This window comes from Crocodylus siamensis, chromosome 1 (genome assembly GCF_052110815.1).
Source record: "Crocodylus siamensis isolate JL-2025a chromosome 1, ASM5211081v1, whole genome shotgun sequence".
Lineage (NCBI taxonomy): Eukaryota > Metazoa > Chordata > Crocodylia > Crocodylidae > Crocodylus > Crocodylus siamensis.
Genome location: NC_143395.1, coordinates 46495827 through 46509700, shown reverse-complemented (window position 1 = coordinate 46509700; position 13874 = coordinate 46495827). Strand labels below are relative to the sequence as shown.

General features: G+C 45.7%; 2 protein-coding genes across 25 annotated transcripts in view; one reads left to right on the top strand and one right to left on the bottom strand.

The window, feature by feature from the left end:
• BEND6 (BEN domain containing 6) overlaps positions 1 to 7189 on the bottom strand; it is a 107919-nt gene extending 100730 nt beyond the window's left edge. For 3 of the 4 annotated variants that reach the window (XM_090034369.1, XM_090034423.1, XM_090034414.1), the window contains exon 1: positions 7052 to 7189. The gene's annotated coding sequence lies outside the window, so the exon portion shown is untranslated. The remainder of the gene's footprint in view (positions 1 to 7051) is intronic. The other variant, XM_090034386.1, reaches the window with a different exon arrangement.
• The window catches only part of DST (dystonin), a 486590-nt gene that overhangs the window by 60812 nt on the left and 411904 nt on the right, over positions 1 to 13874 (top strand). For 9 of the 21 annotated variants that reach the window (XM_090034357.1, XM_090034325.1, XM_090034192.1 and 6 more), the window contains exon 1: positions 8095 to 8293. In XM_090034357.1, the coding sequence (XP_089890483.1) occupies positions 8203 to 8293 (91 nt within the window). In that variant the 5' untranslated portion in view covers positions 8095 to 8202. Of the gene's footprint in view, positions 1 to 7442; positions 7651 to 8094; positions 8294 to 13874 lie in introns of those variants that run through there. The other 12 variants (XM_090034292.1, XM_090034349.1, XM_090034342.1 and 9 more) reach the window with 3 other exon arrangements.

Sequence of the window (13874 nt, the reverse complement as noted above, 5' to 3'; positions counted from 1 at the left end):
TACTATCACTCAGTCTATGATGTGAGTGAAATAAAAAGGACAAAAACACTTATATAAAGCTAACTGTCTTACTGTTCACAAAACAGAAGTATTATTAAAATAGATTAATAAATAAATCAGTAATAAATAATTGTTCTTATATTCACTTTTGGATTTCATATAGGTCAACGTTCTTTTTATTAATTTATAATTTCCCTTTTTCATATTTCTCCATGAACAAGAAAGAATTTCATGAAATAAAACGTGGTATAGTGATTCCTAGGTAGTATAGTATTTCAGAAATATAAATAGTATATTTATAAATATAAATAATATAAAGTGTGTATGTGTGTGTATTTATATACTCCCAGAGAATCAATACACAGGTTACAAGCCTATGGGCTTTCAAGAACCTAATCCAATGTGAAAGGTCTCCCCATATTGAAAAATATTTTCAAAGGGTGGGATGTTCACTGCCCCATCTCCATTGTGGGCCTTGAGCCAGTCAGCACAGCTGGAGAAGTAGACATTATGGGTAGAAGATGGGGTGTTGGTTGATGGGGTGTTGCATTGACTCAGTGCAAGCCACTGAGAAATTCTGTCAGCAAAACTGCCTAAGATTTAAAATCTGTTCTCCCCTAGTAGGTGCCTAGAGAAATGAGAGTACAAAAACTATGTGCCTTCCTGTGATACACTTGTAAACATGTCCTTAGCTCTCCAGTGCCTAAGTTCCTCTTAAATGGCTACGTAGATTATGGTGCTTTGGTTTTCCAGTTTATGGGGGGAAACCCCCAAGAGTCCAAATAAAGCCAAGCTGAAGTGAAATGATTTTTGCTTTCATTGTCTAGCTCAACTTCTTTGTGCCTTCTCCAGCAAGGAGTTCTTTTGGCCTGTAGGGCAGAGATTACTGATCACCAGGAATCCGGGTTTTCTGTTTGCTGTGGAAAAATGCGGATTTTTCTCCTTTAAAGGAGAAAAACGCAGATTCCTTTAAAGGCAAAAACCCTTGGAAACTGTGGGTTTCCCCTTGCAGGCTGGCAGAGTTCCAGCCTACAAAGGGCTGCTTGGGGCCGGGAAGAGTGGGGCACAAGGGCACCACGAGAATGCTTGCGCACATCCACATGCACGTAGCAGCCAGGCAGTGGCAGAGAGCAGCTCCAGCAGCTCTTTGCAGATAAGTTCGTAGGGGCAAAGGAGGGGCACATGCGATGTGGCAGGTCAGTGGGGTGGGGTACAGGTGATGTGTGAGTGAGTGGGGGCAACATGTGCCTCCCAAGATTTCTATGCCTATAGCGGGGTGTGGGGCTGCAGTCAGGCCAGACCAGTTCTGGGCAGCAGGCACCTCTGCAGCCCAATAAGCGGGACCCAGTGCAGGAGGGAGCATTGTGCCACCATAGCCTCCAAGGTGAGGTGCAGTAGCATGGAGTGGGCACATTGATGGTGGGTGGGCAGGGGGTACCTGACTTTGGTGCCTGTGGTGGTGCAGAGTGCTCTCCTGTGCTGGGTCCCAGCTGGTGGACCATGGAGGTGAAAAAACACAGATTTGGGGGGTTTTAATTAGAAATCTGCAATTTTTATCAGAGAATTTGTGATTTTTAAACAGAGAAAACCAGGGTCTCTGCTGATCGCTAGCCTGGGTGCTTCATTTGGCACTCAGGTTACAAGCCACAATTGTGCATCCTAAATATTGGGGCAGCATCCAGTCCTAAACCCAAGACTGCCCTGTTCCACTGTTTCCCAGTCCCACTGCTATGCTGTTTCTCTCTGGTTTGGCCCTCTAGACTGCTTTTTTCAAGCAGTCCTCTGCCAAGCCTTGCTCAGGCTCCTTCTCTTTTTCCCTCCTCACAGGGAATAACCATCTAACTCAGGGGTTGGTAGCCTACAGTGTGTAGGCCAGATCTGTCCCGCAGAACCACTGGATCCAACCCACAGATATGAGGCTTTGGCAGCATTCGGTGGTAGCAGGCTTCGGCTGAAAGACCAGTGTCAGTGGCCGGATCCGAGTTGCTACCTGCCTGCCTTTGACCTGGGGTGGGCCATTCTGGCCTGCAGCCAGGAAAGGCTGCCTACCTGTGATCTAGACCTCCCTCAAGCTTTGGTTGTGTGTCCACACTGCTGTTCCTTTTGGCCTTTCCTACTACTGTAAAATTGCTTCCTTTGAACAGAACTGGGCCTCAATCAACTAGTCAGTCACATGATTTGAGAAGAGAGGTAGTTAGCTGTATTCATTTGAAGCAAAGCAGGATAGCACCTTAAGATTAACTTATTCAGAAAGACATATGCTTTCATAAGCTACAACCTACTTGGTCAGGTACTACAAATGGTCTTCCATAGTGTTTATTGTATGTGATGAACTAGGCTATAGCCTGTGAAAGCTTATGCCTTTCAGAATTAATTAGTCATCAAGGTGCTGCCCTGCTCTACTTCCTATATGATTTGAGAAAGAAATCTCAGGTACCAGACATATCTCAGGTCCTTGTCCACCTAAATACTCACTATATGGCAACTCCTGGAAAGCTTTTTCCCAAGGTTTGTGTGTATAGTTTGCACCCCCAAGTGGTGGTGATGCTGAATTGAGCCACTGAGATCAAGTCTGCCTTCCTACAGCAGGTACAATTAGGTTTACTGTAGTGTGGACTAAAGGATTAGATGTGTAAGATATTAGATAAAACACATGATATTATGTGCTGTGCAAATCCAGTAATTTACCCTTGTTCAAAAATAGATGCCTCAGCAAATCATCTTATGAACTGAAGAAATGCATAATCAAAGGCCTAGAATAAAGCAACTATTCCGTCTGAGCCCATGATCTCATGGGTCTTTCAAGTAAGCAGAGTCTGGCCCTGCTCCCCCTAATGTCTCTAAAACTAAGCTAATGAATGATATACCTAGTCAATATTTTAACAGAAATCAAAAGGGTCAAATGTGCTGGGCAAACATGTTATACTTACTGTTTTTCATTTGTACAGAATAAGATTCTATACAGATACTTAACTAAAAGGGTTGTTCATATTTTATCACTTCATACCTTATTTTTCACATGCTGTCCCATTATCACAGGGACATCTTTCAGGATACCATATATGTGTTAATCAGTCAGAATTTTGTTATAACTGCATAATGTTTGATAAAGACTTATTGCTAGGCCAAGGAAAATTTGCATTTTGGGATCAAATAGTTCAGTGGAATTGAGTATTTAAGAATACCAAAAATTGGCTGAAGTGAAGAGAAAAGTTGAATGAGTATAGGGCAGCAGGGCTAGGTCCAGTAGCAGCGTCAGGTAGAAAGAGCCACTGCCACTGGAGCTGCTGGGAAGTGAGTCTGGCTGCTGTGCAGCCCTGCTGCAAACCTGTGGGCAGTGGGACTGGTTGCATGCGCCACAGCCCATGCACCTGGGTTGGGTGGGGCTGAGGGACCTGCCATGGGCAGGATGAAATCCCTTGGGGGCCCAGATTCAGCCCGCAGGCCATATTTTGCCAACATCTGACCTAGATCATTAGAAATTGATGAGATTTAAATAAGAATCAAGCACTTAGTGTTTTTGAGGATCTGGGCTTATATTACCGGAAAAAATGCACACTGAGAAAGATGAACATTACTGCTTAGTCAGAAGTGGACAGTAGTGATACTGAGAAGCATTTTTTTACTAAGGTACAGTATATATAAGAGGGAGCCTAGGGCTCCTGTTACTTTTAGATGGAAAGAGCAGTAGGGAGAGCCTCAGGAGGAGAATGCTCATTATGAGCTGCCAGAGAGCAGGTGCCTGGGGATTTACCTGCTATGAGCACCTATTGCAGAGCTAGCTGCTCTGCAGCAGTACAATAGGCTAGAGCCCTGCATGGAGGTAAACTGCTATTACATCAGTTACCAGCAGCAGTAAACTATTCTGGAGTTAAGCTAAAATGGGAAACACCTGCAGCCAACCCAAGCCATCATCTGACTGGAAAGGGGCAGGGCCTGTGAGGTATATAAACCCACATCCAGCACCTGTCCAATCTGGCTCCAGAATGGATAGGTGCTGGATGACTGGTTGGGGCCCTGCCAAGCTTGAGTACTGCAAGTTAGGTTCTGAGGCTTGACCGAGGACTGAACCCTGGAAAGAAAACATTTAGGAGGCAGTAAAGCAGGCTTACTGTTTGTGTTAGAGCCAGAGTGCCTATATTGTTTTGGTTTTTTTTGGCTTGAGTTTTAATTGGCAGTCTGGGTTGGGACTAGCAGGGATATAAGAAATCACACTGTGCCAGAGGCATGTAAAGCTCGATTCTGCTGAGGGCAGAGTGCAAACAGCAATACAGCCCAAGAGGGACAGAGCTGACAGCCAAAGGCCTATAGCCTGAGAGAGGCAGAGACTGACTAGGGCATAGAGGCTCAGTGAAACATGAACTGAGACTGGCCTCCCCTACAGCTGCGCCTATACCTCACAGATTTTGCCAGAGACTGTGAATAGCCCATAAGCAACAGGTGCCCTGGGGCATATGAGGGCCACAAGGGCTTACTCACCTAATAGGAAGGATTGCTTGGGATCAGCAGGTCTGAGAGAGGAATCCATTGGTAGGAAGATAGATGTAGAAAAAGAGGCTGTTACGGGTCTTAGAGTGAGCCTTGATCTATTAAGAATATTAAGGTGTGGCAGGTGGAAGCAAAGGGAGGGTACCCTGCAGCCACCAGGGGCATCACAGCCATCCCTAGAGAGTGACCCTGCTACAGTGTACAATTGTTGGGAGTATTTTGCTACCTCAAACTTGCTCTCAACCTTTCCAGTTTTATTCTGAAAATATGATAACCTTAACCATCAATAATGGAACAATTGTTTTTTCTGAAGAACTAAATAAACTAAAGGGACAAAGTAACACTTAAAAGGATGATGGCTCATCAGAAGATGCTCAGATACCTGCCGGCTGCCATGCTTAGCTCAACTTTGTCTGGAAAAGCTGAAAGTGTTTTTACATGTTTCATACACCACTATAGTGCCATGCTTTACTCCAGGGATGACTTCATTTCAGCTGTGTGGAGATGATTACTACTTGTAGTCTTCTAAGTGTCATTTTTATTCTCCAAGTAAAGAAACACTTATTACAGGTATTGATTAAAACTTGGGGCCATAAAGGTTTTGAGGGACCTTTCCTAAAGGAGGATGTCCTAAAGGAGGGTGTCAGAACTCCATAAGAAAGCCAAGGGGACCCTCTGGATTTAGTAGTAATCTTCTTCCCCACACATCTTTAATAAAAATCATTATTATAGTCTATATTTGTATATGCCAGGCACTGTGTAAAAATAAACAAAAATACTGTATTACAAATAAAAATATGAAAGATGACTAGAGAAATTTCCAAGGGTGAATCCTGTCCCCATCTCCATGACTGTTTGCCACTGAATAAGCAGAAAAACCAGGGCAAGCCAGCATGTAGGAAACAGGCTGTGCAGACTTCATGCATGATGCATGGTTCCCTTTGGGGTGGACATCTGATGTGAAGGACAAGCTAAGAGAAATTTAACTTGTGACTATGCAGAGCATCCCCCTCCAAACAGAAATGGGGGTGTTACTGGAGCACTTGCACCTCTGCTTGGGGTTCATGGGGATGGTTTCATTTTCCCCTGCACTAAATCCAGTCATCCAGAGAACCACTGCTGTGACAAGATCATTACTATGCTCATAACCATGCTGCCTATACATCATTATATGGCAAATGCCACCACACAGATTTAGTTATAGAAAGGTTCCTTATTGGTCTGCATTCAGTATTTTCACCTTTAACAGAGGTGGAGAGAGAAAGGAGGACTGGAGTACAGTTGAGTGAGGGCAGGAGGAACAGTCACTAATTTTCCTTCCTCCTTTACTTATGGGATCTTTTTGAAAAATTGTGTGCACTTGACAATTTGATGCTACATAGCAAAGCAGTAGTCAATCATTTATAACTTTGGGTTGAGCTTAAAACAAGATGCTAATGTTAAAAATAATGTTCCTTTTCATGGCGCACATGTATGCAAGTGAAAGCCCATGGAAAAACAGTCCAAAAATTATATCCCCAATCATGTATTGCTGATGCAATACCACAGTGATGGTTTTTGTTTGTTAAATAAGGGCACATCATAAGCCCTTGTAAAACCCTGCAAAACATATTTAAAATAACAACTGGTTGAAGAGGGACTGTGCCAAATAAAAAATAGAATAAACCAGGTTGAGAATAACATACCACTGGTAAAAGTCATGTCAAAGCACTATTTGCTGGGTTGGAGCGGATTACACAGCATGAGGGCTAGCTAGCTGCTATCCCCATCTTGAATCAGCTAGTAGAGCCATTGTTTTCCAGTCAGGTGCACAGGAGAAACCACAACTATCCTCAGGTAAGAATGCTAAGAAACAAATAAGGCAGGAAGGGGGCCCCCACCCCAGGGTCCTGACACCTCTGGAGGTTGGTTTTATTTTTTCTTTTTAATAATATATTTTGTGTTCCAGGTCAAATTAGCGAAATCAGTTCCAAATCGTATCGATTGAGCAGAACTCAATTGATCCAAAAACCATATTGATGGCGCAGGCAGAACTCAATCCTAAACACATACCTACAACCCGGGAGCATCCTCAGACTCAGGCTCTCACCCTGGGACTTCAGGTGCTCCCAGATCCATTGGCAGGCATCCTACCTGCAGGCCCAAGCCTGGAGGTCTTGGGATTTGGACACCCCATGAGAGGCCTGTTGGATCCTGAAGGTCTATTTACCAGATCACCCACTAGAGCCACCATCCCACCTCGCCCTGCCAGGGTCAGGGGACCCAGAAATGGCCTCCGCTCCTGTCCCTGCACTGCATCATTCCTTATATGCCTTCCTGGGCCGGAAGAGTGGCTGCTCTCTACTGTGTTGGGGACCAAAGAGGCTGTAAATCGAGATCAACCGGCTGTTTACTCGCGCTGTCTCGCCAGCACTGCCGAGAGCCGCCTTTTGTGTGCTGTCGCGAGCAGCCGCCCAGGTCCCTCCCTCCCCGCAGCGCACTTGATCCGGGAGCCGGCAGGTCCGGGTTACACCGACCAGGGCAGAGGCGGCAGCTGAGCAAGAGGCAGGGGAAGGAGACTTACCAGGGTGCGGCTTCGGAAACCTGCGCGCAACAACAAAGTCCGGCATCCTGGATTTGTTGGGGGGGCGGATTATTTTCCCGAGAGACAGGCTCGCATGAATGATTTAACCGGCAGCCCGGGGCGGGTCAATCTCGAGCTCGTCCTGGCGGGGGAGCCAAACACTCTGGATTGGTAGCCGGGAAGGGTTTTTGTTGCTGCTGCCGGCTTTATTGTTGGGCAAATCGCAGGCGATGGTGGCCGCAGCGCAGGCCGCCCTCTCTCCTCACTCCTGCCCCGGGCGTGCCCGCTGAGCCCCCGCCATGGTGAGGGGAGGGGGCCGGGCCGGGCCGGGCGGGGCGGGTTCCGTCTGGCTGCGTGTCTGCATCTCTCCCCCTCTGTCTCCTCCGTGCAGAGCTCGGGAAACGCTTCCTACCGCTGCTCTATGTCTTCCTCCGCGGACTTCTCCGATGAGGACGATTTCAGCCAGAAATCCGGCTCCGTGTCGCCGGCGCCGGGGGACACGCTGCCCTGGAACCTGCCGCGGCACGAGCGCTCCAAGCGCAAGATCCAGGGCGGCTCCGTGCTGGACCCCGCCGAGAGAGCCGTGCTCAGGATCGCCGGTGAGTGCGGCCCGGCCGACATGCATGTGCGCGGGGCGGGGCCGCGGGCACGGGCGCTGCTCGGCCCTGCCTTGCGGCCGGGGATGCCCGCGAGCCGCGGCGCCCCTAGCCTGCGGGCGCGGGGAGCCGCGGGGGTGGGGATGGGGGCGGCGGCGCGTTGCTCAGCCCAGGGGAGAGCCACTGCCCCTGCCCCGCCCGGGGCTCTGTGCGGCCGCTGCCCGGAGGAGCGGGGAGGCCGCGCCCAGAGGGGCACGGAGGACACCTGTCCCACAGGGGCGGGACCCCGCTGCAGCCGCCTCCCGGGCCTGCGGCGGGGCCGGGGCGTGGAGCGGGTCCAGCACAGCGGGGGGCCGGGGCCGGGGCCGGGGCCGGGGGGGAGGCTGCGGGGGCGGGGGGCAGCGCACATGCTCGCAGCGCCCGGCGGGGTCGGGGCGGTCCCTCTGCCGGGCGCAGCAGCCGGCGGCTCCTCCCCGCGCCCCGCCTGCCCGGCTGCCTCCCTCCCTAGCTCCTGGCGCTCGCCCGCCCGCCCGCAGCGCGGCGGAGCTTGCAGCCATGGCCGGGTACCTCTCCCCCGGGGCTTACTTCCACAACGAGGAGCAGGAGTACCTGCAGGCCTACGAGGATGTCCTGGAGCGATACAAAGGTACCGCGCAGGAGCTGCCGCGTGCAGGCGCCGGCCAGGGCACGGGCAGGGCGGGCGCAGGTGCCGTGCTGGGCAGGGCAGGGCAGGGCAGAGGGACCAGGCGGGGGGCGACCCTGGGGCTCGGCTCTGCTGCCTGACGTTTGGCCAAGGTGGCAACCGCTCCGTTGCTTTTTGCAGTGGCTTTCCTGATGAATCGGGGAGAAACGCTGCTTTATCTTTCCCCTAGAGACCTGGTGAAAAGAGGGAAAAAATGCCAGAACCGCCCCCCGCCCTTTTAAGACCCCACGTGTGCACAGGGCCCTTGGCTCCCGTGTATTTTTACCTCTCTGTGATGTAAGCATGACTTTGCTTCATGGACCATCGTGAGGCTTTCTTCATTCTGGATCTAAAGAACCATATGTAAAATAAGCTGGGTCTCATCCTACTAGACATGTAAATGGCTTTTTTTTCCCCCCTCTGTTCCTGGAAGCACGGAGGCGGCATGATGGGGCACATGATTGATTACTTTGTTTTTTTTCAGGGTATTTGTTGCAAGTCTCCCATCTTTCAAGCTAGAGCATATTACTCAGTCTCATTTTAATTGGCACAAAATAGAGAGCTACTCAAGCCTAAAATAGTCTTTTATTTGCATATTTCATGTTTGTTCGTTGGATCTTTGCAGTGTCTGGCAGCCGGGTGGCATAGAGCCCTTTCAGCTTCATGCCTGAAATCCTTGATTTTTGTGGTTTTAAGCGCTCCCTAGTGATACATTTCCAGAAAGTTGAAAGGGCTTAAACGAAGCAACTCAGGCTGACTTCAGTGGGAGTGGCATTGTTAAAACCTATCTAGCTCAATGTAGAAGTTATTTTATTTTGTTGTTGTTGTTTGCAGCAATTTTTCTTTTTTCTTTTTTTTTTTTAAAGAAAGGTATATTTAAGTAAAATGTTATTAATCCTGAGGATACTTTATACCTGTTTTGTTTGCAATTCATGTATCATTCTCAGCACTGACTAATGAGTCCTTTGTCTATAGCCCATTGTGCCAGTGCAGCTTATGAAACATAAGTACTATATCTGTACTCAAATGCATTAGTATATCTCAAATGAGAAACAGTTATGGTTCTTATTAAAGCCTCTTACAACAGCATGTTAGGTCCAGCATATTAGGACCATGTTAGGTCCATTCACTTTAACATTTTCAAATGATTAAAAGTGCCATGTTCACGTTTTGGGTTAGCTGTTGCAACATTTTAAAGTAAGAGGACTGTGCTCGTGTTTATAAAATGAACAGCATTGAGAGCTATAAATTTTATTTCTTTTTCACTGCTGTAATTTAAAATGTAGCTGCACAGATCTGAATTCAATTTGACTGAAGCATTACTTGGCGGTCAGACTCAGAAGCCTATCAGATTTCACTTTAGAATCAGTTTTATACCATTATTTTATGAACCCAAGAAAATGTATAATATATGCACGGTAACTGGGGGCATCTAACTCTCTTTATTTCAGGGGTCTAAATTAGGGTTGGTTCCTTAACTGTGGTTGGACTAATGTCTACTACTGCTGTTAGCTCCTGAGAGTAGTCCAGTAAGAGTCTTATTTTTAATATATTTGGTAAATATTGAAGTTTATGGCTTTGCCTGTGGGATCAGGGTAGAAAACACTTGAACTTCCAAAGAGAGAAAAATCTTTAAAATGTTTCTAAAAATACCAGTTTGGTTAGTTTTCCAGTTTTAGCTCATCAGTATAATGCACTTGCCTGCTTGAGGTGTACTGCATTCAGTCATTGGGGATAAAAGAGAAATGTTTTGGCTCGTTTTAACCATGAACCACTGGAAACCTGGAAAATGCATTATTTTCCGATGCGTTTTCAAGCCGGTTATGATTTCCCATCAGAGTCCCAGTAGCATGACTTCACTACAGTGCTTTTTATCCTGATGACTTGCTATGGGAGCTGATCTAATCAGAAAAGAATTGCTATAATATTTCCTTTGAAGAGGGAGTGCCCTTTTACTAAATTTTGAAAACAACTGCATTTGCTGGTTTTCTTAATCTAATACAAGATATATTATCTTTTGTGCTTTTTAAGGTGAAGGGTCTTAATCGCTTATTTTAATTCAGAGGCTTATCCTTGCTTGTGGAATGCCTTTACATTCATTTGGGGCATTATCAGGGTGCCAAATTATCTGCCCCCAGCTGTTGAATACTGTAACTAGCAGAGTCAGCTGTAGAAAATTCACTGCCTGTCTTGGAAAGCTCAGAAGCACATGATGCCGCATTATTAGGAAATATTGGCCATTTGATTTAGAAAAAGGAGGAATTAAAAATAAGCACTGTTAAAATGTAGTAACATGAAGTTTTAGCCTTCATTTTTTTTCTTGAGTCACAGGAGGACATGGATCTGCAAACCCTGACACACAAACAAGGACTTGATTGCTTTAACAAATGAAACCCAGATATCTTGTAGGTCTACAATTGCTGTCTGCTGACCATGTCTTTAGCTGTGACAGTAAATAATTGGGCAACTGTTTGCTAAATTTGAGATGGCACAGAGGAGCTGTTTACTATGGGAAAAAATAGTGTTCTGATTCACAGTCAGTTCAGTCGCTGACCATTTTTTCTTGATCCTTAAAAACTGATGCACAAAGAATTTTTAAATCATCTGCATGAAAAAAATCACATTACCACAGCTGATGCAGCAATCATATTGAATAAAGCTACTTATTCACAGGAAGAAAACAGCTTCTTTGTTAGTAGTTAATCTAGAAATGGTCGAAGGCAATGCCTTTGATAGTGGCGAGAAAACCTATTTGATGTGAAATCTACAACATATTTGTACCATGTTGCATCTTCCATTTTGCAAATACCGGTTAGCATAATTGTTAATAGTTATGGGCTTTAGCCTGTACGCTATTGATGATTTAAGTGGGAGTTCCATATGGAGCGAACTTGGGTGGGGGAGGAGAGATGAAGATAATTTAAAATTTTATCTTTCTTTTGTTTGTTTTTTAACAGAAAAACATTATTTTTCTTATACAATGCACCTGGATTTATCAGATACTATATTTTCCTATTAATAGGATGGATTGTTTCTTGCCAAAAAAGTAATTTGAATGCTGTCTGTGTTAAGTGCATTGATTTCAACAGGGTTGTTGTACTATAAAATTGGAGTAATAAAACCAAGAATCAGGCCCTACATTTGTAATCTGTCCAATGTTATTTGTTGCCTAGCTAGAATATTTTCAGTTGTTAATTCTAAATGCTGCTTTCATAAGAAATGAGGGGTTTTTTTTGTGTAGCTTTTGTAATTGTATAAGGAAAGTTTCTTCTTCCAGTGTCACTGTTGAGATGGTAGCTTCAAAACAGTTACTCTTTCTGTCTGCTCTGAAACAAAGGGAGGATTCTTAAATATTTTAAAATACGTTTCAATTTCACTAGAACATTCTCACAAAGCTGCATGTTATTTTAAGTACACAAAATACATGCAGCTTTCTGGGCCATGCAGACTCCAGGGCTACTTGCAGACATGGACACCTCCCTTCCCCCCAATGGTGCTTTAGTTTAAACTTGATGTGCTCCCACACTGAGCCCAGCGCATGCCCAAAATAGGCAGCATGTTAGCTGCACCTGGCTGTCCCTGTGGCTGTAGAGATCAGGTACGTGACTGGGACTTCTTTGGCGCTTTTATCTAATAGCTGGTTCAGTCAGCTTTAGGTTAAACCCCCAAAAGCCCTGTTGAAGTGTCCAAACTATATACATGCTGGTGCTTTTGGTAAAGTGTGTTCTCTTCTCCCCACCCCCCTGACTGTCAGTGCCCTAGAATGCTATGGGTTTGGGTGTATAAGCTGTATATTTGACAGAAAATTAATGCAGTCATGGCTTTCCACGCAGAAACTTGCAAACTTGGGGCCTGACATCTTCTGAAGGTGGAAGTATCAGGTCAGTAAGTTCTTATGACTTGATTACTTGAATTACTACTTCTTTGAAATCCTTGATGAATGGTTATATGGCAAATGGGCATCATTTCCATTTTAAACTTTAGAGTCTGTATAGGGGTGAAGACTTGGGATGGGGCAGAGAATAGCAGATTTTATTAAATAATTTTTTTTTAGTCTTTCTTCTGTTTCCTTTTATGAAAATGGCCAGAATACTTGATATGTTTTGTGGGAACAGCTCTGTGCTTATGCTCACAGAAACATAGGAGTTAGAAATGGAAAAGACTTATCAAGCCATCTGGCAGATTTTCATTGCCTGGGTCAGGATTGTATCTAATTTAATTTGTATTTACTAATGTCTTATTCACTGTAGCTTTTATTGATGATGGGTCAGAAGAAGCTGTTTGTGGGATCCACTGCACATGATATCATGATTAGTATTAAGGAAAATAGTTGCCAGTGGCTGGCACAGTCACTGTCTGCTGGTTGACTTCTGGAAATAACATCTTAGCCACGGAAGAGACTACAAGAGCAACTTCCAAATATTTTGTTGGAAGGCATCTGGTTTAATGTAGGATTTCTGGGTAACTAGACATGTTTCTCAAAGTCCAGGGATATCCTTCTCTACAGTTGGCCTTTTCCTGGGAAGAAAAGGAGCAGTCGCGCTTTTGAATCTGTGAATCCGTATCTTCATCCACTGCCTGCTGCTTGAAGGCACATGTACAATGAAAGACCTTGCCAAGTGCAACAAATGAGCACAAGCACATGTAACAAAATGGTCAAATGTGGTGTACAGACATGAGAAGAATTCACTTCTGTCATGAGCTAGGAGGAAAACAGGATTACCTACATTCCCCTCTATATGCTCCTAACACCTGTATCTCTTCATTAAGACAATGATTATAATGAACTCCTGTTATTTGGAACTTCAATCAATCACCTGCAAGGAGCAGGAAGAATATTTTTTTTTCCTTGCTGCATAATTGGTCAGATGTGGATGGGGTTCTTTGTTTTGTTTTTCTCTGAAACATCGGAAAGTGGCCACATGTAGATATGACACCCGATTCAATAATCTGTGGTTATGCAGCGAATCCTCTAGCTGGTTTGTCTTGTTTACTGTGTAGGTACAAACTTAACTCTGCAGTGGAGTTGAGAAGGAATTCCTCTCCAGGTCAGACTGGCGAGAACCTTGGAGACTTTTTCACTCTTCTGCTCTTAAGGACATAGATCACTTGGGCATATACCAGAGGTGGCCAAACTTGTGGCTCAGGAGCCACTTATGGCTCACCAGCACGGTATGTGTGGCTCACTGAAAACTGGCTCAAGCCAGCTCAGGTGTCGGGCTGCCAGGGTGGGGGCTGCAGCCACACTACTTACTTGGGGTTGCTCAGCCCCCCAGCCTGCTCTCTGGCTCTTGAACTTCTGCAGAGGATTGGATGAGGCTCCCAGGGTGAGTAACTGGCCACCCCTGGTGTATACTGTCTAATTACTTCTCTGAAGGCAGGGGTTTCAGGCATTGGTGGCACTTCAGGCAGTCTTGTTCTCTATAATGGTACATGACAGCTTAGCTTTCTCTGTCTAAATATAGTGTGCCCAAGAATGCATGAAATTTAGTGCTCCATGTTTGAGGCAGTCAGACAGTTACCTTATAGTCCTTTTGGTCTGTGT